This window comes from Eretmochelys imbricata, chromosome 11, assembly GCF_965152235.1.
Source record: "Eretmochelys imbricata isolate rEreImb1 chromosome 11, rEreImb1.hap1, whole genome shotgun sequence".
Classification (NCBI taxonomy): domain Eukaryota; kingdom Metazoa; phylum Chordata; order Testudines; family Cheloniidae; genus Eretmochelys; species Eretmochelys imbricata.
The window spans coordinates 8,283,030-8,307,946 of record NC_135582.1 but is presented as its reverse complement, the minus strand read 5'-3'; the positions used below and the strand labels follow the sequence as shown (position 1 = coordinate 8,307,946).

Here is a 24,917-nt window from a genome sequence, read left to right as displayed (position 1 = left end):
AAGGTATGGAGAATTATGGGTAACTGTTCGATTCAAATTTTAAATCCCCTTGTCTCTTTCCTCTAACAGGAACGCAATGAAATTTATAACTGAATTTAATCAGAAATGGTGAACAATAAAAGACTAAATAAAATAGAGAAGAAAGCGCTCAAGAAGAGGCATTCAGTTAGACTATTTAGGAAAGTTAGAAAAAACAAATACCTGCAATGAACAACAACAGGTTCTTCTCTGCCAGCCCTCTTTTTTCGTACAAGACACACAAAATCCAGGAAGTCACTGGAATCATCAGGAACCCCATGATCAGGCCATGCTACATACTGGATCTGGGTGAGCTGACGGGTTTCATTTTTCTTATCAGGAATACAAAATTTGTTCAAATGTAATTCAGACTTCATCATAAAAAACAGTGATAATCAACTACACTCCGATAATTACCTCTCATTTGGGCATCTCAAAGCACTTTATGAATATTAATTATTGGCCAACAAATATTTTAGAATCCTATTTTTCCTTATAAACAATAATAAAAGGCACTAAAATGAAAAGATTTGCATTCTTTGCATTTTAAGAGATTTTTTTCTAGCTATGCTTTTTCTGCCTCACATATCATTAGCAATACATAAGACCATAAAAATGGCCATATTGGGTCAGACCAAAGGTCCATCTAGCCCAGTATCCTGTCTTTTGACAGTGGCCAATGCCTGGTGCCCCGGAGGGAACGAACAGAACAGGTAATCACCAAGTGATCCATCCCCTATCGCTTATTTCCAGCAAACAGAAGCTAGGGATACCATCTCTGCCTATCCTGGCTAATAGCCATTGATGGACCTATCCTCCATGAATTTATCTAGTTCTACCTGCAAATCCTTTTTTCTCAAGTTAATACATGAAGAATACTTACCTGTAACCAGAGTTCTTTGAGATGGAGCCTGCATATTCCCACAGTTTAGAATTGACCCCATAAATTTTGCCACCAAATACCAGGCTTTCATTTAAAAATATGAAGCTTAAAGACATTGTTTTTGGAATACTATCCTCCCCAATGTTGTTTGTTACCCTATTAAGAAATGTTTACTGAAAACTGTCTTCAGAGAGACAAAATGTGTTTCTAGGCAGCAACAATGAAAAATTTCTAATGTCTATCCTAATCTAATGTCTAATGATGTTTTGAAAAGATCGAGGGAATATATTAGAATAAATCTCTAATACTTTCTTTTTTAATTATTGTCATGGCTTAGCTTTAGAATTATCTTGGACCAAATTAGATAATTAACACTCATCCCAAATGACTGACGTATTGCACTGTACCCATAATGGGAACAAGATTAAATCTCTGTTCAATTCCCTGAAAAGGTACCACTAAAACTTTTTTGTGAACAAAAGGTATGTACTCAGAACAAAGAAAATAATTCACACAAAATAAAATCTTCAAATTGAGACTCATTTTCTATGGGATTTTAAAATGATCAATTAACTGGATATATTCAATAGTCTACATGTGGACGTGCTATAAAACTGGAAAGAATGTCTGCAGTTAGCTAATTCTACTTTGAGGATTCCACAGAATTTGATGAATGACTATATTATAGTTTTACCTCAAGGTTAGTCAGTGTCATCTCTCTGAAGACATAAGCAGGATTTCCTTCCTCTGAATGGCAGGTAATCTGGAAATTTCCATATGATGAGCTTCCTGTAGGCTCTGGCCAGTACTGATGGCACTTAACCTAAGGTTTTCAAAGACGACAGTCTTTAGAGTCACAGAACGTTATTTTTCCTCCTTTCTAGATTCAGCAAAGTTCCCTTCTGAACATTTTGTAATTACTGCTGACTTACTTACCGAACATACTGTAGGGGTTTATAATTGAAAATGAGCTATTAACCGCATAACTGGGAAAAAAATTCAAACTAGTGTAATTTATATTAGTCCTGAGCAAATTAATACAATTAATCATTTTTAACTGTTTTTTTGCTCATATGACATAATCAAAGGATCAAATTTTGATCTGCAAATGCATGTAACTCCATGAAAGTTCTATATGAATACCTGAGGGCAAAATATGGTTTAACATTGCAGGATGTGCAGTTGCCATTAACCTTGAAGGTACCAAACTTTTCCTCTGATCTAGCTGTGTGATTATTACATAACTACACTGCCTGCGGGATCTTAACTACTTGATTTTCATACATAAAGTAAGGTAAAATCACGTAGAAGTCCTGCTTCTCTTCTCAACTTCGTTTCCTTCACACAGGCCCCAACTCTTGAGTTTAGTGTAATTGAATAGTGATGACTTTAACTTTTGATATTACTTCTTTTTAAATATCCACTAAATATTCCCTTTTGACACCACAGTGTTAGGTCCCTCCTTAGAGCCACTCCTAACTTCTAAAATCCTAAAATAATCCTTCCTTAAGGCAGATTTACATGAAAAAGAAAACATGTTGTTATAATGTGAATAGGAGGAAGTGGCCAGTAAGCAATGACTAAGATTGCTTCATGGTGGGACAAAAATAAGGTGCATTAGGTGTTGGGTTTACCCAAATCTTTATGGTTAAATGAGAACTTTAAAGAAGACCAACTTTATGACAAACTGCTTAAATGCCCAAATACAAAAAGAGGTCATTTCAGTTCATGCATATTTTTTATCTTTCTAACCCACCTGGCAGGGTCTGTAAGAGCAGCCATATCTGCAGACTTCCTGCTCCCCTGAGACACTCTGGCATGCAGTGTGATAGTGACCTCAGTAGCCCCATCATCAGCATTAGAGCAGGGAGTCCGCCGATGGGTAAGACAAATAAAGTCCTTTTATTTCAATATTTAGCAGCTCTCAAAGAATTCTATAAATATCAATATTAAAAAACCTCAGAGAACTGCTATTGTGTGTCTGTTCTTAGATCTGCAAAGAAAATTAAGTAAATTAAAAGGGCACTTGAACTGAAATTTGCTCTAATTGTGTTCATTTGGGAGCACACCGCATCATATAGTAAAACTGAGTCACTGAAAAATAGTTTTAAAACATTTAAAAAAAAAACACACCTAAAATTATTTTTATGGTATTTAACAGGTCTGACAGCACAGAAAATACATGGTTATTTTAACAAGAAGAATGCACACACACAACTGAACTGAAGTCTGAATTAATGTGACTATCCTCAGCACAGACCAGTTTTGCTGGCCAGGATGATAGACATCTACTATAAAACCCACCAAATAAAACTCAGAATTATGATGAAATTTCAGGATATTGCAATCAGCCAATTATACTTATGTGTTTCAAGTTCTCCAACTGTTACTGAATGTTACAAATAATATACCAGCTGTTTTATGAAATACACCAGGTATGTGCTAAAATTTGAATGGTACTTCAGTGGACAGAGGCAACACAATGGGCAAAATTACTAAGGAGACAATATCAACCAGAGTTTCAGGTGTAGCTGACTTTCCTTTGTGAAATTAGGTAATGCCATTATGGCAACATATACATAATTACTTATAATTACTTTCTTATTTATAATTTGTACATATGCAGCTAATAACATGTAACAACATCATTTTGTATTAAAAGAAGCATATGTAAAAATGGGAGTAAGCACTAACAGGACTGACTAGTCAAAAACAAATCTTTTTAAATAAAAGATTGCATGTATAGCAGTCAATTTGCTAACACTAATAATCTTTCATTTGATTAAGCAAATACCCAGAGGTAGTACTCCATTGCATGGAGGTACAGCTTGAAAGTAATAGAATCAAACAATTACAGAACTGGAAGGGACCTTGAGAGGTCATCTAGTCCAGTCCCCTGCACTCATGGCAGGTCTAAGTATTACACAGACCATCCTTGACAGATGTTTGTCTAACCTGTTCTTAAAAATCTCCAATGATGGAGATTCCACAGTCTCCCCAGGCAATTTATTCCAGTGCTTAACTACCTTGACAGCTAGGAAGTTTTTCCTAATGTCCAACCTAAACCTCCCTTGCTGCACTTTAAACGCATTACTTCTTATCCTGTCCTCAGAGATTAAGAAGAACAATTCTTCTTCCGCCTCCTTGTAACAACCTTTTATGTACTTGAAAACTTATGTCCCCTCTCAGTCTTCTCTTTTCCTGACTAAACAAACCCAATTTTTTCAATCTTCCCTCATAGGTCATTTTTTTCTAGACCTTTAATTGTTTTTATTGATCTTCTCTGGACTTTCTCCAATTTGTCCACATCTTTCCTGAAATGTGGTGCCCAAAACTGGACACAGTACTCCAGTTGAGGCCTAATCAGTGCAGAGTAGAGCGGAAAATTTAATTCTTGTGTCTTGCTTCCAACACCCCTGCTAATACATCCCAGAATGATGTTTGCTTTTTTTGCAACAGTGTTACACTGTTGACTCATATTTAGCTTGCGGTTCACTATGACACCCAGAACTCTTTCCGCAGTCCTCCTTCTGAGACAGTAATTTCCCATTTTGTATGTGTGCAACTGATTGTTCCTTCCTAAATGGAGGACTTTGCATTTGTCTTTATTAAATTTCATCCTATTTACTTCAGACCATTTCTCCAGTTTGTCCAGATGATTTTGAATTTTATCCTATCTTCCAAAGCACTTGCTACCCTTCACAGCTTGGTATCATCCGCAAATTTTATAATTGTACTCTCTATGCCATTACCTAAACCATTGATGAAGATACTGAACAGAACCGGACCCAGAACTGATCCCTGCAGGACCCCATTCATTATGCCCTTCCAGCTTGATTGTGAACCACTGATAACTCCTCTCTGGGAATGGTTTTCCAACCAGTTATGCACACACCTTATAGTAGCACCATCTAGGTTGCATTTCCCTAGTTTGTTTATGAGAAGGTCATGTGAGACATATCAAAAGCTTTACTAAAGTCAAGATATACCACATCTGCTGCTTCCACCCAGCCACAAGGCTTGTTACCCTGTCAAAGAAAGCTACCAGGTTGGTTTCACATGATTTGTTTTTGACAAATCCATTCTGACTGTTACTTATCACCTTATCATCTTCTAGATGTTTGCAAATTGATTGCTTAATTATTTGCTCCATTATCTTTTCGGGTGCAGAAGTTAAGCAGACTGGTCTGTAATTCCTCGGGTTGTCCTTATTTCCCTTTTTATAGATTTGCACTATATTTGGCCTTTTCGAGTCTTCTGGAATCTCTCCCATCTTCCACGACTTTTCAAAGATAAATGGATAATGGTGGATTTAAGGCTGATCCATGGATCTGGATCCAATTCTCCAAAGAGCTCCATAGTATAATTAGCGATTGTTGTGACATCGCAAAGCAAAATTTATGACATAGCAAAGCAAACAATACAACACCAGTCTAGGCCTCCTTACAGGATTAAATCATCCCTGTCCAGAAACTTTAATCTAGAAAAAATGATGACTTTGAGTTGACAGAGCTCAGAAAAAAAGAACACACTCCAAGCAGGTAAACTTTGTTTACTACTTCACTGTAAAAACAGTCAGATTAAGTCTTTAAAAATTCATTTATGAAATATGAGAATCAAGACGTATACATGTTTCAATACTACACTATATGTTAAGACTAGTTGCATAATCTTGAAATAAAGGGTTTAAAACTGAAACACAGGAGACCCTTAACTGTAGCAATGCCTGTGAGCACTGCCATAAAAAAGAAATTCAAGATAGCCCTGTTCTACCCTAGTTGTTTATGGCAGATTCAAAAAGGGATTTTAAAAATAATATGTGATTAGATTTCAAGTTAGAACTTTGACTTACTCTGCCCCTTTCAACTTGAGTGGTCAACATTACAACCATAGATGAACCTTGTTCCCATGTCATCTGCCAAAAATCAGGACAAGTGTTTGGTAATGGACCCTGACAAGCAATGTACTGGTTTATTATGCTGGAAGAAGAGATTTCCATCTAAAAGAAAACAAATTAATAATTATTTTAGTTAAACAACATTACTCTCTTGGCAACTTTAATTTATGCACCACAAATTTAGACTTTGCTAGATAATTTAAATTAGATTTACAAAAAATACAAGAAGAATGAATCAATAATATCAATACTATTCAACTGTTTACCGCTAGACCACAGATAAAAGAGCACACAAAACAAGAGAGACCTGTCAAGACTGAGAAAAAAATCACCTTATTTAAAACCGTTAAGAAACCCAAATATTTTTCATTTAATTAACTGACAGACTTTAGTTGCCAAATACCTGAGCTGTTAAGACCACAGGTCACAATGAAGGCATATGAAAAAACGTGACAGTTCAGCGTCAAAATAATTTGGGTAGACTTATGCACATTACATCTACTGTTTACAATATTTGATCATTTAAATACTAATCCTGGAATCAAATATCTTTCCTTTGTATTCCTGAAGTGAAAAGTTAGCTGTACTTTGTTATTACTGGCTAGAAGAGACAGACCTACCAGGCTGAATTCTGCTAATATTAGTCTTGAACACTGCTACAAGAATGTGCATTGGGTTACTTTGTGCTATTTTTAACTCTAGATGGCTACTTTCTTCCAACAATGACCCCATCTGAAATAAAATTCAGGCTCTTGTTGCTGCACATAAAATCTCTCAATTTGACCGAGAGTTAGTAGGAAATTATCAACCACTGTCTTTTAGATAAACAAACCTACTAACGTTTAAGCTAACTGATGAAAATACTTCCCATCTACTCCAGTCCACGTTAGATTTGAGAAACATCTTCAAAAAGAGTGAATTATCTTATTTTTACATTTTCTGCTGAAAAGCTGCAGTGGCAATTTATAAATCAACTGTTCTTCAGAATGCTGCCACAATGTACTTACAGTATGAATGACATAGAATTCAACTCACATTTATATAATTTGCATTGATGTAGTCATCATTACTCTTCAAAATGACCCGTGTAGCATCATCTGAAAAAATATTTCAAGAACGTGTTATTTCTCTACCAAGTACAATTAAATACAGTATTTTAACTTAAAAACATACATACACATACACACACACTTACAAGGCGAAATGTCTCGATATCTATTTTTGGAAATGTTTTGAGGTAATTTGGCACAAGACATTGTCATTCCAGGCTTCTTCCTATACAGTTGCTAAAAGAGAATAAAGCTGGTCAGATAGTAACAGGCACAACATAGGACTCGTTAGCTTTACATTTACTACAGACCTTTTAAAAGCATATAAAACGAACATGAAAACATTTTCTATTCACAAGCACAATTCAACATTCATTTTGTTTTTTTACAAGATCATTCGAGCAGCTGGACTATGTGCTCACTAAATTCGCTCAAAAGGCACAGGCTGGGAAACTGATTCATAAGCTATTGTAGCAGGCATGCATCTGGACAATGGCCAGTACTACTGGGGACTGTGGGAATAGCAGAGACAGTCCACTGCATCTTAGCACAGTGTTTTGGGCAAGCAGATACGTACTGTGAGTAGACCTTACTGGCTGTGCTACTGCTACACCCCGAGTCTGCCACCATCATCCTCCTACACAGTGCTTCAATGAATCTCAGGCTCCCAGTAAATGGGGTGTGTGTGTGCAAGCAGTCCCTCTGCAGGAGTTCTGCTGCATTCTGGTACGTAGGCAGTTATGTGGAGAGGCCAGGAGTTGCTGCCCCTAACTGAACCAGCACACTTCTCAGTTCAAAGAAATATAGCGAAGAGTCCCACACTGCATGGGATATTACACAGATAACAACATATACCTCCTGAAGACTCAGGGTAAAATGAAAAACACGTTAATACAAATTCCATTTGGATTATTAAGAACAAGTGTATATCTCATCCTAAGTTTGGATGGCACATTATAGGGAGAACAAACAGTCCCTGCCCTGACGATTTTACAATTTAAGCTAGGCAATGTGACATAACTGCTTGTATTCATGAAGTATGCATAACGCTACTTCTATTCTTTTTTCTTAATTTTTCTTTTTATGTATTTATGTTTATTAATTTCTATTTTATTTAGTTTGCATCAAAGCACAAATCATTATAAGAGAAACTTTGGAAGACATATGTTCTGTATTTCTCTTTAGCTAATGTATTTCAATCCAAACATAAACATGGAAACAGGATTTTTCTTTTAACAGTTCATTTTGGCTCCTGCTTTTTAATTCTTACTTGGCCATATTCCTCATTTCCAATGTCACATCTCGGATATAACTAAAACAAAAATGGATTGCAAGGCCATCTATTTTATGACTGCTTACACTATAATGATCATTACTTTAAAATATTAAGGAGTTTTTTCCTCCACATCACTTTAATGCTTCACATATACAGACGCTTCCCGGGTTACGCAAGACACGACTTACACAAATCCACACTTATGGAAAAAGCTCCATAAGCAAGAAATAGGAGTTTTGTGGGGTTTTTTTTTGCATAATGGTCGGGTATACGTTTCTGACTTACGCAAAACTCGAGTTACACAAGGCCTTCCGGAATGGAATGATTGTGTAAGTCTGGGAGCATCTGTAGTCTATTTACTCCTGTAGAGTTATTTTTGAACAATAGTTTATTTATATCTAATACTCTGCTAACACTCAATTCCATGAACCACATTCATCCATCCATTAGTATAATTAAATATAATTTATTATTTCACTGTACCATGCCCTCATTCACTGTTGAGGTTAGGCAGGTACAATTCCTCCAAAGTCAATGGAGTGACACTCATTTACTCCAGCGGTAAGTTTAGCCTCAGTAGAACAAGAGTAGAAGTTTAATCATGCCTCAAATTATGACTGAACAAGAAGAAAAAGAGCTGAAAAGTGAGCTTGGATATGATCGCAATGGCATCAAAAGCTATTTTATTTAAGTTCCTGCATGAAATTAAAAGAAAAGATCAAATCATTACTGTACATCATGCAAAACATAAATATGATCTGAAACGGAAAATTATTTCCTCAAAGCATTAGTTTTAATAGTTCTACATAAAATGAGTGACCCAAGTCAGCCAATTTTCAGCAATCTTTGTTTTAATTCAATAAGCTTAAAAAGGCATTGCTTTAGTCTTAATTTTCAGTTTAAAGGAACACAAGATTGGTAAACCAAAAATATGATTTTCCTTTTTAAAACTGTTTGCCAAATGCATGCATTTTTGGTATCATTTAGTACAATATGAATGCTTTTTTAAAAAAAAACAAGTAATCTACATGATAGCCAAATGAGCAACCCCATGAAAACTAATCACTATATAAACATATGACGGAGGAAAGAGTTTGGCAAGGAAACAGATTTCAAGCTTCCAGGGAATTACTATATATACCAAGTAGTAAAAAAATGTCAACAGCTATGAAAATTGCTCTATATAATTTATTGAGCATAAACCTGTCCTAAAGAGATTCCAATCCAATTTAAACACAGTCCATAAATCAAACCCACATGCTTTAGGGTCTGATCCTGTTTTCATTAAAAGAAATGGGAATTTTGCCATAGAATTAAGAGAGAACAGGATCAGGTCTATAAAATATATACCATATTGACATTAAAAGGGGTATCTCCATTTGTCTAGTTACTTTAGTAATGTAATATATTATCTTGTCCTCCAGCCACATGACCTAATTTCAGAAACTAAGCTGGGGTGAGCTCTGTCTGTATTTTGATAGGATACCACCAAAGAACACCTAGGGGTTGAAGAAGTGGTTGTGTTGATTCAGAAGATGGTATTCTTCTCTGTCAGTCAGCAATGAGCCAATGTACAAGCATGGTATTAAGGGGAACTGCACTACTCTCTTCAAAATAAATAATGAAAATCAACTACGTATAAAAAAATTCTATTGCATTTTCCTAAAATTAGGGTTGTATTTCCCAGTACTCTGTCCTAATACTTAAATTTCATCTAAAATCTTCCCTGCAGTTTAAATTATTTATGGTATTCTTCACTTCTTGTTTTAATTTAGGTTTTCATCCAGATGTGGGTAAAATGAACACTGGGTCTTGGGTAAAGCTTCCTACACCCTTTAGGTATTCTTGGATATGAAAGATGTTATATAAGCATAAGATCATTATAATTACAAAAACTTGGGAGTTCCAATTATAAACAGCTTTACAGTGTATTAAAAACATTTAGATTGTACTAGATAGGTAACGTTTATTCTATGGTGACTATTTTGCACCTGTAGTGTTTCAACACAGAAGTTTTTTGATGTTTGGCTGTTCTTTCTTTACGACAGATGAGTCAATTGCCTTGCTGACAGATTCTAAATTCACTCTAGTATCATTCAAATTTGTTCTGTTGAAGCTAATTACCCAGAAAGAGACTGGTATGTGCATACAATTATAGGTTGTACATTACTTACATCAAACTGAGCCAGAATAGTTCCAGTGATAAGCCCCTCTGCTAGTTGAATCATAGATTCCCGCAGAGCATCATCATCCTGATGGACACCATCCAGGGGGGATTTCTCAGGGATGTACTGGAAGTCAGGCTCACTCTCCAGCTTCTCTTCCACCACATCATAGACAGCTACAATAAATAAAGGTAGGAAGGTTGAGGGAGGTGCTAACCTAGCATGTTCTTTGGCCGTAACAGTGAATGCTCATCTTTTAAATAAAAAAAATGGCAATTCAGTATTGCTTCTACAGGAAAATCTGTGGTAGAGTACCATTAAGAGTCAGACTTTAATCCATATCAACAACAAATTCAGTGTTGAAACCATTATGCTCCATCCTAAAACTACATTGTTATTTAGTTTATTGTTGAGTAAGAAAAGGATTTTCATGTAATCAATACTGCTAAAACCCTGCTCCCTAATCCTAGTCATATCTTGCCTGGTTTACTGTAACTTTCTCCTCTTTGGCCTCCCCAATTCCCACATCACATCCCTCAAGTCACCTTAGTGCCTATGTTTATCTTTTTTGTTTTGCGTTTCACTTTGCAGGGAATTAATTAGGCTACGGCTGGCAGACCACTGGCTAGAATGGCACTCGTAGGCCCGACCACAATTCTGTGAACGTACTGTGTAAAAGTACTGCCTGTAAACACACATGTATTCGGATACACACCGCGAAGCATATACTACGACTAGCACACAAGTATATGCTCTTCTGAAAAGTATGCCCAGAGAGCAGAACACTGTAAAAACGTGAATGAGGAAATTAAGGTGACTTGTAAATTCTGCATTTTAAGGCTTTTTATTCAAGCCACCACTATAATCAACACACAAAGGGGTATTAACTTGGTAAATCTGTAAACCAATTTAGCAGAATTTATTTTATATGACTATGACAGAGGAAGAAAATATACAAAAACAATGAAATGGCTTAAATACACAGAATGGGAAGTAACACAATTAAATAAAAGAAGCCAGAATCATTTGTCAGTTGGTTGAGGTGCTCTAGTGGAGTGATTTCAACTATTCCAATTGTTTCTCAGTATACTTTTCTGCTACATGGCTCTTTATTGTGATTGGGTAGTGGAGCAGAATTAAACACCCAGAAGCTGACTGTTGACAACATTCCAACAATATATATGCCATGAACATACTGTATAAGCTTGGTTTTTTTAAGCATTTTCTTTTATTAAGCTGCCTCCAGTAAAAATGTTGCCAATAATTCTCAATTGCTTTGAAGATATATTTTAAGTCCTTGAATACGATCAGATCTATGAGACAAAGACACGCAAAACTGCTGTTTTGGGATGGACTATCCTCCACACTGAAATCAATTTGTGCAATCATCTGGCCAATTTGTACCTAATGTGATTTAGGAATAAAATGTATGTGGAACCTTCTTGCTAAGAATACCCAATTATTTTTCATATCCCGATTTTGGGGATTTAAAATTTGTTTTGAACACTTACAATTACAGGTATGAATGCTTGCAGTACAAGGTATTTCTCTGTATTTGTATCCGATTGAAATGCTGCCTTCTTGTTGTAATCTTATGTACTTTTTCTAAGGGGGAGCACCTTTCTGTAAAGAGTATTAGCATCCTTAACCCAGGACACAATGTGAAGGCTAGGGAGAAGGAGAGCGAAGATTTGTTGCGTTACATATAAATCACTCACCATTGGGTCGTACTAGGAGCACAAGTTCCCCTGAGTGCCTCTCACAGCTCTCTTTAATAAACATGACAACTTGATCATGGGTATGTTCCGCTATATCCCTGCCATTTATCAATACAACCTGGTCCCCTTCATTCAAACGAGGGACACAGAGGTCAGCCTGCAACATGAAACAAATTTAGTTTTACAAACACAGAGCACTCTAAAAACAAAGCTTTTGTATTTTGTTACTTTAAAATAGGAACATAAGAAACAGCGTAACTGTGTTCAGGAATGTGGATTCTGCCAGACTCATTTATATGGTTGCCACATTGGATTAAATGATATATAAAGCATTACATAACACAGCAGACAGTGCCATTCATATGGATACTTCAGTTCACAACCAGGAGGAGTCTGTCATTCCAACATGCTTTTCTGCTGCTGTTACTCCCTGCTCCTTGTATGTATGCTGAAGTTGAATGCTTGGATAAGCTCTCCAGTGTTTGAATTGTATTCTGCATTAACACTGGGGATGCAGGACAAGCTCAGAAATCTCAGAAAGGAGGGCAGCAGCATGGCAAAACCTTGACCAATTCAATTTCAAAATCTAAGAGCAGTAAGCTTCTAATATCACATTCAAGGCAACAAAAAGAAGATTGGGGGTGGGAGGCGCAAGGGAAATGCACCAAAGTAATCCAGGCAAAAAGGTAATCCTGCAAGTGAAAATACTATCTATGTTACAATTTAACCATAACTGCAGAGAGGAAAGGGCAGTGCATTCCCCATTTATCATCACCACAGGATTGCTAGATGTTTAATCCATTCATACAAAATTAACTGCAATAGAAACAAACCAATTTGTGATATAGAAAATAAATTAGGAAAAAATAATTAACTGGGACAACAACAATCTAATATAAGGATGTCAACATATAAATTTTAATGATTTTATTTAGATCAAAGCTACTTTGTTTTTTTTAATGTAAGCAAATGTGTGTCTTATTCTATTAATTTCTGACAGGTGCACAACACAGAGCTGGCATCACAAAGGCTGAATACCAGGTCATTATTTCTGGCAATCAACTGCCACAATATTGTGCCTAGTTTGAAGACATTAATGGTGCTCACTGAACACCAGAAACACCACCACAGAATCAGACCTGATGAATGATTCATTATTTCTAGTTTAATCTAAATCTTGACATTACTCACATCTACATGTGTCAGTAAAAACAAAAGGGATTTGCAATTTTTAACAGCATAAAAGTTTGTCTCAACACAATTTATGTGACAAAATCCCATGAATGTTTAAATTAAAAATTTATGCTAAATAATGTTTTTAGGGTGAGTGGGGCATTATATATCAAGAGTCAAGAAACAGCTATTATAACTTATTGTAACCACTTGCAGTGATGAAACTTTGTCGTATTGAGAAAACATTTATTTTTATTATTAAAGCATGCACCACACTAAACTATGAACTTTAACTTTCCTTAAATAAAATTAAATAAATAAATAAGACAACTCACTTACAGATAGCAATGTAAGCAGTTTACTTTTATTTAACATTGGAATTTGTAGAAGAGCATGTAAGTGATATTGGGGAGACTATATTCTGTCTGTAGTTTATTTTCATTCCACTGTCCTCCTTTAATTAGCAAAAAAGTATTTTTAACATGTTTTAAATGTACTTAATTCCAACATTTAATTGACCATTACTTTCATTTATTATGTGAGGCAGTTAAAGAACAAGCTGCCAACAAGGTATGGGGACTACTACCTTAAAGGTAATATGTTAGAGCAATTTTATTCCTAGCAAGGTGTGGCCAGAACGTTTTTCCTCAAGGAAAAAGAAAACACAAAGGAAAAGACTTACAATAATTATAACACATATAATTAGAGAAACAAGGTGGGTGAGGTAATATCTTTTATTGGACCAATTTTTGTTGGTGAAAGAGAGAACAGCTTCTCTCTCTCATCAACATAAGTTGGTCCAATAAAAGATATTACCTCACCTATCTTGTCTCTCTAATATCCTGGGACCTACATAGCTAGAACAACACTGCACACATTTAATTAAACACCACCACTTCCAAGTTTTTCTGACAACTTACTGGTGTTCCTGGAGCTACCCTGGACACTATTACAGGCATCTTCTGGTCATATCCTCCCTTAAAAAAAAATTCAGCAAATCACAAATCATGAGTGTCACTGAACAATCTTTAAAAATATGAATAGACATCTAATTTTCATTACCTTTACATTGAAGCCAAATCTTCCATTTTCATCTGGTTTCATTCTGATCAAAACAAGATTGTCATGGGGAACACCACCATTGGGCTAAACAAAAAGGAAGTACATAACATTACATGTAATTTATTTTCAGCTAATGCAGGCTTTAAAGCAAGATTACTCTAATACCACAGCTGTTCCAAATGTACTCATCAAATGTCCAGTAATTGCTATTGGGCCCTGAGAAAGCAGCAGTAACCATGCAAATTGTTTCTCTCACCCTAGTGTGATATGGGGAATCGTGCACTCAGAGTTGCTGTTTACAGCTAATCTGTAAATGTGTTCTCCTGGAAGCAAGCTAGCGAAATAGGGAACTACCCAAATCATAAATTGACTAATAAAATTACAAGTCATTTAAATATAACAGTTACTGCAGTATCAAGTGGATATGTTACAAATTTCGTGTGACTGCAGTAAAAATGTATTGTTATGTAGCTTGGCCAGGTCACATAACCTGTGTGTCTTAGTTTGCACTGGCTGCAACTTCGGTTTAATAATGGGGGCAAGTTTTGTAGGACCAGGCGCTCCCTGCTACTCACCTCTCCAGGAAGAGTTTGAAATACTAATGTGAGGTTTACTACTCATGCTCCAGGGCTGTGTGGAGAGGAATATGAAGTGCCCTATGCTGACAGAGCTTGGTGACTATAATCCCCCCTCCACCCTCCCATGTCTTTTATTTGATTGAGGCAACATCACAACCCCTCTCCCTCCACCCCACAAACTCTTATCAGGAAATTTCCATCCACTGTTCCCCATACCTCCTCCCACATACAAATGCAATTATACATATTTCCTATGCCTCATTCAGCTCTTTCAGAACAGCACTGACCCTGGTGGCATGACACAGCCATCTGTGGAAGCTATAGACCAGAATCTTGTGCCTTTCAACAAGGTGCTATTTCAATGGCTTTGAATTTGCTTGAACTAGCCCTTCATACTTATCCAGGGATGTGAGGTGGGTTAATCATTGTTTTGTACAGCACTTAGAGGAGGATGTAAGATGTTAAACATTTAACAGTGATACTTCAAGTTAAAGGAACCGGTATTCAACTTTTTAAAAACCCACCTGTCTGTTGCCACATTGGATTATTTGAACCCTAAAAAGTTCAACTTGCAAAAGAACTCTGCAGTGTATGGTTGCAGGGGCCGGAAAGGAAGTGTAAGTTCACCTGGAGGATCCAGTTTGATGAACCTGAACCTTCAAAAGAAACCTCCTCCTCACAAACCAGCTACCCTATAACTGACACGACTACACAGCAGGAAGCCCTTGATTCCAGAAGATATTTACGGTGTTGGAGAGAGGAAGGTTGGGGATAAGAAACAGTGTAAGTCAGGCTATCTATGCTGTGTGTAACTGCAAGCCCTGCAAACTTAACTTGTGCTTTGAGAGTGAAACTGAGTTTTTTTCCCTCTCCCATGACGTTCCGATTTAAGGGCTCAGCACACCCAATTAGACCTTCAATATTACACCTGTGCAGTCCCAGTACCTTTACTGGGTTTGCACAGGTTTAACTCGTCGTAGCTTAATAAACATTATGTTCACAGAATACAATGCAGCTTATTCTCTCACAACTGCATTTTCTTTGCCAGGCTAATGGGAGTAAAAAACAGTTGAAAGGTATTTTTGTCACTTGACTCAACTAAACATGACTGAATGCAGGAAGAGATTTGGTAAGGTGTTATTTTTACAAAGACAAGGGAGATGAGGTAATATCTTTTATGGTCCAACTTCTGTTGGTGAGAGAGACAAGCTTTTGATCTTACACACAGCTCCTTTTCAGGTCAGCTCTAGCCTGAGCCTAAAAGTCTAAGGAGCAATGAAACAGCCCCAGAGCCAGAGCCTACGTCGGCTGACAAGGGCCAGTTGTGGGTTTTTCGTTGTTGTTTAGACATACCCCAATATCCTGGGACCGAGATGGCTACAAGAACACTGCATACAATAGTGGAAGATGATATTTTTACACAGTCATTTTTCAGAGCAGAACTACATTTTAACATGACTTGGGTTAGCATAAATATAGAAACAAATGGCTAGAAGTTTTATTTCATAGTTTAATTTAAATGAAATGTACGCAGTGTTGCCAACTATCACAAATTTATTGTAAGTACACAATATCTGGTGTGACTGCAGTAAAAATGTATTGTTATATAGCCCCAGCTCAAGAATCATGCTTCCATTTATAAAAATGTTTTTAGCCCTCAAGATTACAGATACAATCTTGAAAATGTGACCTAAATGAACCCCCCAAAATCCAGAAAGAAAATAATAACCCGAATTTATATTTTTTAAAATCTTAATGTTGGGGGGGTCTGACTCATGATTTTTGGAAGTGTGATATTGGCAATACTTTTTATGTAGTATTTACACATCTGCCTTCTTTTAAACCTATGGACAAATTCACTGCCAAAATGGGAGGTTGATTAGAAACATCTGCAAGTACAGGAAACCTAAGTAAGTGTCACAGGGATAAAGGATGTCCCTACAATGTCTTTGTATGCCATTCCAATAATGTAGGTTAGTGAAACTGACACGGGAACACTGAAAAAATGGAAAGATTAGTGGGGGCGGGTCAGTGAGCAGATCTGACTGGTGAGATTATATCTATATGACACAAATGGCTGCAATGTAATGCATGCATATGAGGCCCACTGAAATGTATCAGTACTGTAGTTATTTCTACAAAAGCAGGACCATCATCCAGAGGAAAAACAAGATGATCAAACTTGACCCATCAACTTACTGTGGATTTTTCAGGCGATGCGGGAACATCAAACGTTTCATTAATATGGTTATCCAGTTCTTGCTGGGAGTGTGAATAATGAATTTGGTTCCAACTGTTCTTTTTAGATTGTTTGGGTGGTAGTGCAGGAGGCTGCCCATCTATAGGGGTCTCTTGGGATCTAGATACAAAAATAAAAATGGTGGAGGAAGAAACTTTTATCTGAAAATTCTTAGGACTCCAAGTAAACTGAACAAATGGCTAAAAGAACACCAGAGTTTGAGAGTTACAAAAAAATCTGACATTTTTGTTATCTGAAGGGTTCAATTTTGTGGATAGGATTGTTATGGCATATATGCAAATACATCTGTTGTGTAGAGTATATTTAAAAAAGAATTGTGAACATTCAAAGCTTGATTAAGCCAGAGTATTCTTGTTCAGTGTATTGTTTCTTTTAAACAGTTTACCTACTCTTTTAATCCACTTGATCAATATGTTGGAGATTGCTTTATAAATATCATACGTACCTAGAAATCTATTTCTAAAACAAATATACATCATTTTACATTTTTTCCCAAGGAGAAAAGCAATTATTTCACATCTTAGACTGCCTGTAAATTAAGCCTTAAAAATAAAGCTAAATTTAGTTTTGAACAAATTAGCACAATTAAGAATCGAACAATATGCATTTTTTGTACTTTTAACAGCAAGATGATTTAAAATCCAAGCCAACATGAAAAAACTTCACACACTTTGTGCATTAGTGTCTTAAAACCACATTTTATTTGCAAGTACTAAACATATGATTGTGGATGCAATTCACTATTTTCCACTGTCTAATTTGCAATTGAGTGCATATTACTCAGCAGCACATTTTTCAATAGTACCTTGCATACAAAATTTAGCCCAAGAGAAAATATGTAGAGTCAATTTTTTTTTAAATGGCATTTTTACCATGGATTTACCAGACTGATCTTTAACAATACCGCCAAAAATCAGAGTAGCTCCACCAAAAGTTCACATTTCTAGACTAACATGCACACTTGTTCGGTCTGAGACTGTGGTGCTGTAGCTTTAACAGCAGCATACTACTTTATGCTGTGTATTTATCTATTATAGTGGACACTCCCTTGACCACTTTTTATGGCATAAGAATTTAAGTGCACAATTTTCTCATGACAAATGCAGGACTCATCTTTCATTTTAAGGCTTTATACTTATAAATGAAGTGGAAGATTTTCAGAGGCACAAAGGTGCTTAACAATCTTTGACTTTGAAAATCAGCCCCTAAATGCTAACAATGGTACAGACCTTCCTATCCACCAACTGCGTTAAACCCCGTTTTATTAAGCACCTACCTACTTATTACTACTCAGATGGATCACTACAATAAAACTAGCGCCCAATCCTGAAAATACTTATGCACATAAATAACTTTACCCCTGTGAGTATTCCCACTCAATTGGTCTGATCACATATGAGCCTTATTTTGCTAACAGTTAATTATGAGACATTATAACACTTCAACTCAATTTGCTGCAAGATCTAAAGTATCTTGGACAGCCATATGTGAAACTTAATACTGTATAGTTTATTTCATTGTAATTAAAGCAAAACACAGTTCACAAGGCTATGGTCATTTGGTAAAAAGGAAAAATATGGTGGTTGTTATCCCAGTAACATTAAATAAAGAAACACATTATGTATTTTCTGATAAACAAATAATTTAAGCCACAAGAAAAGGTCTTTGCATATGACCGTGGAATGAGAAAAGGAATATTTCACTTAGAAACTTATATAGCTTTCCCCCTGAAGTTTTGATGAAATATAATTAAGGCCTTTTTTTATTAGGTATTGACTGATTTCCCCCCCAAAATTCCCAGGTTTTTGAATAAGCCAGTTTTGGGGTTTTACTGATTTTTCACACAAATTTTGGCTTTTTCAGGACTCAGGAATTTTTCAAAGGCAAGCAGATGGGCTGTGTTGAAAGGCTGGTGGGGGTAGGGGGAGTTGGTACTCAGGGTCTGCAGCCTTCCTTTCCTCTTCTGACCCTGGCCCTTCAGCGTGGCCCGGTTCGCTCCCTCTGTGAAGGTGAGATAGCATAACTGCTGCAGGGACAGGGCTGCAGGGAGTAAAAGTCTGCACCCTTTAAATACTGGCCCATTCATGGACAGAGCCCCCTTCTGACCCTGGTCCTTCAGCATAGGATTGGATGTGGCTGCGCTGGAGGGCTGAGGTCCGGAGGGGGTTGTGTCCATTAGCGGAAGCAGATGGGGGTCTTGGCTGCCTGGACCAGGCTCCTTGACCATCTAGCTCCCTGTGACACAGAGACCTCAAGGCAAAGGGTCCAGTTCTTTTTTTGCAAACATGCCCTTAGTCACCAGGGGATAATATATCTAGGTGATAGCCCATTCAAACAGAAGGGAGTTGTCACCCTGTCCTGTTTAGCCAGTGGTGTAATACCAGGTTCAATGGTCTAGACTCACTCTATCCCAGGCCCGGTACCGAGTCAGGGAGTCTCCAGTATGTCAAATACTGAGAGTTCTCTCGAGTGTGTGAATTCCTGTGGTACTGACTGAACCGGTGCCTACGATTGTCAGTGGGTCAGCATGGAGGCCATCAGGGATCTTGGCCATACTGAGTGCTCAGAGGCTGGATGGTTGCTAGTGATGGTGCTGATGCTACTACTAATACTGGCAGTATCATCTTAGCAGTGGTGCGGCCTCGTCCTTACCTTTTTCTGTCCGTACCATTTAGGGTGACCAGATAGTAAGTGTGAAAAATTGGGACGGGAGTGGGAGGTAATTGGCAGCTATATAAGAAAAAGCCCCAAATATCAGGACTGTCCCTATAAAATCGGGACATCTGGTCACCCTGGTACCATTGCTTTGGTGCCTATGCACATCTGGTCTTTAGGCCCATCAATGGTACCTGCTGCTTCAGTAACATACCTCACGGTACTCTCGTGAGCTATGGGTACTGTGTTTGGACTGTCTCAGTACTGAATGCGCCAGTGATCTTTTTTGGCTAGTTCGGGGCTCACTCTGGGGACTCTCAGTTCTGTTCTTTTAAGCCTTATGCAAGGGGGTCTTCAGCTGTTTTCTTTGAACTGTAGACCCTAGATGTCGAGGGCTATTGAGAAGATTCACACTGTCTGGGTGACTCCTGGCACAGATCCGGGGAGGGCTGAAGAGCTGCCTCCATAAGGAGGCGCTTTTGTCTCAGTTCTCTATCCTTCCGAGATCTGGGCTTGAGTTGTTGGCAGAGACCATAGTTTTGAGGAATATGGCTTTCCCCAGGGCAACGGTTACAGAGGGAATGTTTATCCACTACGGGGATGGCCTTCTTGCACGAGAGGAACTTCTTAAAGCCCGGTAAACCAGGCTTACTCTGTGCTGGGGCAACCCCAGACAAAAGGGAAAATAAAGTAGGGATTTTTTTGGTAGGAAAGAGAAAATAAAAAAGCTCTACAACTTTAAAAGAAAAAGGATTAACTAACCACTGAAATGCTGAAAGTGAAATAACGATCCGATGAATGGACAGCTAATAGCCCGTCTCTAGCCAGAGGCAGTTATGAACGAACTGAGAGGGGCTTGCCCGTGCAATGTTGAGGGGCGTAGGGGAAACAGCGCATGTGTGGGCCGAACAGACAGTGCTGTCAAAGTTCTCCGATCCGCACTGCAGGGATGCAAGTGCACCTACAGTGGAGCACTCATAGGACACTACCTGAAGAACCATTTCTTTCCATCACACTCTTGTTTCTAGTTAAACCTCTATTCTTTCTTAAATAAACCTTCTTTGTCATTTAAAATAAGATTTCACAAGTGCTGTATGGTTTACAGGAGTAGTGGTTTAAGGTAAAACTAGTAAACTGAGGCACACTGCTCCTTTCGGGGCAGAAGATCTGGGACTTCTCTGAGTAGCCTCTTTCAGGGACTGGGTATCACAGGGGAATGGTGCAAATGGAACAGGGATAGGGTGCACCTGTTAAACTGCAAGGTGAAGACAGGGTTTGCATAGCCCAGAGGCAGTGGCGCCGGAAATGGGGAGGCCGCACCAGCTCACCACAGCTACCCAGCTCTCCCCAACCTGGCTCCAGCTGGCCTTTGAGGGAAGAGGGGGCAGAGGTGGGCCCTCTGGGGAGGGGCCTCGGGGGACCAGGCCTCAGGGAAAGAGGGGGCGGGGAAGGTTTTGGGAAGGTTCCCACACCCTTGCTCAGAGAAGAGTGGCTGAAAAGCTGGTGGTGTTAGGGAACTCTCTCACAACGGACGCAGGGAGCAACAAGGTGACTCATAGTCCTGCGTAAGCGAAGAACTGTAACTGCAGCAGCCAGGGGTGAAAGTGAGCTGGCACGGTGTACCAGTAAGAACCCGCACCGGCCCATACCCAGCCCACATTAAAGTGCTCCCTGCCCCTTTTGCCTCCCCTGTCGGCACGGACCCTACCAGCAGGGCCGCCGATGGGGTGGGCACAGCAACATTAAAGCGCTGCCGCGGCTTTAACATCGTTGCCCCTTCCCCCTGTTGGCTGCCCTGCTGGTAGGGTCTGTACCGGCAGGGCCGCCAACAGGGGAGGCAAAAGGGGCAGGGACATTAAAGTGCTGCTGCGGCAAAGGACCCTGTAGCGCTTTTATATCCCTGCCCCTTTTGCCCCCCTTCTCCCCCCCCAGCTGCCGCCGGGCCTGGGGCGGGGGTGGGGGCAAAGGGAGCAGCTGTCCTGGGGCTGGAGATTTAAAAGGGCCTGGGGCTCTGGATGCTGCTGCCCTTTAAATCAACGGGAGCCCTGGGCAGCAAGGACCACGCAGCATGGAAGGGCTGGCTGGAGGATGCTGGCCCCCGCCCCGCCCCTTCCGCCAGAGGCCCCGCCCCTTCTGGGGGCCAGAGCCCCCCCGCTGGATCCCAATCCCCGCCACCCGGTAAGTGTCCTCAGTTACTTTGACCCCTGGCAGCTGCTGTCCCTAGGGCACAGAGCCCCATCTACTTTTTCTGCCAGACAGAGCCTGTGTGGGGGAAGCAAATGGGGCTGCAGTGAATAGCTGAGGTTGCGAGGGGGCACTGCCTTGCAGGGGAACCAACAGTCACAGGGTGCAGTCTTTTGCTGCCCTTCTGACCCCAGCCCTTCAGCATTGTTCACTACCTTTGCATTGGGGGGAGGGGAGAAAGAATGAGAAGGACAGGGAGCTGGGTCCCAGCAGACCAGGCTGCTTAACCACAGCAGGGAAGGGAAGTCTTCCTCACCTGCCACATGGTGAATATCCCTTCATGCCCCACGAGTTCTTGGTTTTTACTGATTTTCTCCCATTTTTAAATATTTTTAAATAAAACCCAATAAATTGCTGGGAAATTAAATAACCTAACAAAAACAAACCAACAAAACAGAAAATGAAAGGCCTTAAATATAATAAACAAGACTATTCTTTAAAAGTATAAACAAAATATTAGAAACCTTAAACCTAAGTTATGTCTACTATTACCAGCAGGACAGTGGGGTGGGAGGAGGTATTGTTTCATATTCTCTGTGTATATATAAAGTCTGCTGCAGTTTCCACGGTATGCATCTGATGAAGTGAGCTGTAGCTCACGAAAGCTCATGCTCAAATAAATTGGTTAGTCTCTAAGGTGCCACAAGTCCTCCTTTTCTTTCTAAGTTATGTCGACACCCATCTTGGCAGACTTATTATTTCTACATTTAAATGGATCTTATATCTACCAATTTGACAGATATTTATGTGTAACTTCCAAATTTTATCAAAATTAAATTTGTTGTTCTAGCAAGATGGTTGAAAAAACCCGCATACTATTTCTTCAAACTGTAATGACTGTAGAAGCTGAGATTCATAACAGCAGGAAATAAAAACATACTGAATAGTAATTTCCACAAAGAACTTGATAACTTGTTCTGTCTTTTATCAGAAGGGGCAACATGTGTTTTATTTTTCCCTCTCTGCAAAGTTCCAACAGCAGCAATGGAAACAGTCTTTCACCAGTTTTTGTAGAGAGAGAAAAAGTGATTACTAACATTTACTAATTAACTTTTAAGGCAGTTATAAATTATTTAGGCACTGGCCCGTTATTAGTACTTAGAGCTTTTTGTCTGAATATTTATTCAGTGAAGAGTCTGGCTGGCATAGTTTACGCATCTTTTTAAAGTGATGGACAAGAAGATATGTTTTCCTGTAAATGTTAACTTCTGAAAGTTAACAATTTTAAGAAGTTTAAAAAAAACAAGTAATTCCAAGAACAAAGCAAAAAGGTGATCTTTTTGGCTACCAGTCTGCATATATGAGTTAATGAAAACTGAGAATTTCCTATAGAAGATATAAGCTAACAGCAAACGTTTGAAAAAAGATACTTAAATGAGCACTTTAGTAGCAACAGTGCAAAGAGCTGTAATATATTAACATCATGAACTGTGAGAACTAACAATCAAGCCTGGGGCAAAAACTTCATTGCTTTATATTTGCTCAGTCAGCTCTGAATTTCCTTATGAATGCTTAGACAATGACAGCAAAAGCAGCCTATTTTGCAGTCAAAGCAGCTCTCTCTGTTACCACGTTGAGCAATTTGCATAATAATAAAACAAAACAAAAAACCCCACACTGACAAACTGCATGTATTTGATATAAATATCCGGTCTGCATTTTAATATACCAACAGAAATAGTTTCATATTTGTAGTATGAATTTATTAAAATACACACTGGTCATGTATTAGTGAACAGTAATAAGTCACCAGGACCAGATGGTATTCACCCAAGAGTTCTCAATTAACTCAAAAGTGAAATTGCAGGACTACTAACTGCAGTCTGTAACCTATCGTTTAAATCAGCTGCTGTACCAAATGACTGGAGGATAGTTAATATGACACCAATTTTTAAAAAGGGCTCCAGAGGTGACCCCGGCAATTACAGGCTGGTAAGCCTGACTTCAGTACCGGGCAAACTGGCTGAAATGAAAGCAAAGAACAAAATTGTCAGACACATAGATGAACATAATTTGTTGGGGAATAGTCAACATGGTTTTTGTAAAGGGAAATCATGCCTCACCAATGTACTAGAATTCTCTGAAGGGGTCAACAAGCATGTTGACAAGGGGGATCCAGTGGATATAGTGTATTTAGATTTTCAGAAAGCCTTTGACAAGGTTGTAGACTCTTAAGCAACGTAAGCAGTCATGGGATAAAACGGAAGGTACTGTCATGGATTGGTAACTTGTTAAAAGATAGGAAACAAAGGAAAGGAATAAATGGTCAGTTTTCAGAATGAAGAGAGGTAAATAGTGGTGTCCCCCAGGGGTCTGTGCTGGGATCAGTTCTATTTAACATATTCATAAATGATCTAGAAAAAGGGGTAAACAGTGAGGTGGCAAAATTTGCAGATGATACAAAACTACTCAAGACAGTTAAGTCCCAGGCAGCCTGCGAAGGGCTACAAAAAGACCTCTCAAAACTGGGGTGACTGGGCAACAAAATGGCAGATGAAATTCAATGTTGATAAATGCAAAGTAATGTACATTGGGAAACATAATCCCAATTATACATATAAAATGATGGGGTATAAATTAGTTGTTACCACTCAAGAAACAGATCTTGGAGTCATTGTGGATAGTTCTCTGAAAACATCAACTCAACATGCAGTGACAGTCAAAAAAGCAAACTGAAAGTTTGGAATCATTAAGAAAGGGATAGATAATAATACAGCAAATATCATATTGCCTCTATATAAATCTATGGTAAGCCCACATCTTGATTACTTTGTGCAGATGTGGTCGCCCTATCTCAAAAAAGATATACTGGAATTGGAAAAGGGAAACAAAAATGATTAGGGGTATGGAATGGATGCCATATAAGGAGAGATTAATAAGACTGGGACTTTTCAGCTTGGAAAAGAAACGACTAAGGGGAGAATATGATTGAGATCTAT

The 24,917-nt window shown here is 38.4% G+C and overlaps 1 protein-coding gene and 1 long non-coding RNA gene across 4 annotated transcripts in view; one reads left to right on the top strand and one right to left on the bottom strand.

Moving 5' to 3' along the window:
- Positions 1-24,917, bottom strand: part of PTPN4 (protein tyrosine phosphatase non-receptor type 4) — a 231,415-nt gene that overhangs the window by 21,566 nt on the left and 184,932 nt on the right. For all 3 annotated transcript variants that reach the window (XM_077829543.1, XM_077829541.1, XM_077829542.1), the window contains 10 exons: positions 17,019-17,178; positions 14,242-14,325; positions 14,100-14,156; positions 12,007-12,163; positions 10,298-10,464; positions 6,994-7,084; positions 6,834-6,895; positions 5,754-5,900; positions 1,596-1,724; positions 202-350 (listed from right to left, as the gene is read on the bottom strand). In XM_077829543.1, the coding sequence (XP_077685669.1) occupies positions 202-350; positions 1,596-1,724; positions 5,754-5,900; positions 6,834-6,895; positions 6,994-7,084; positions 10,298-10,464; positions 12,007-12,163; positions 14,100-14,156; positions 14,242-14,325; positions 17,019-17,178 (1,203 nt within the window). The remainder of the gene's footprint in view (positions 1-201; positions 351-1,595; positions 1,725-5,753; positions 5,901-6,833; positions 6,896-6,993; positions 7,085-10,297; positions 10,465-12,006; positions 12,164-14,099; positions 14,157-14,241; positions 14,326-17,018; positions 17,179-24,917) is intronic.
- On the top strand, positions 2,664-3,664 carry LOC144271909 (uncharacterized). Its single transcript, XR_013347443.1, has 2 exons — positions 2,664-2,783; positions 3,063-3,664. It is a non-coding gene; the product is annotated as an uncharacterized LOC144271909 (long non-coding RNA).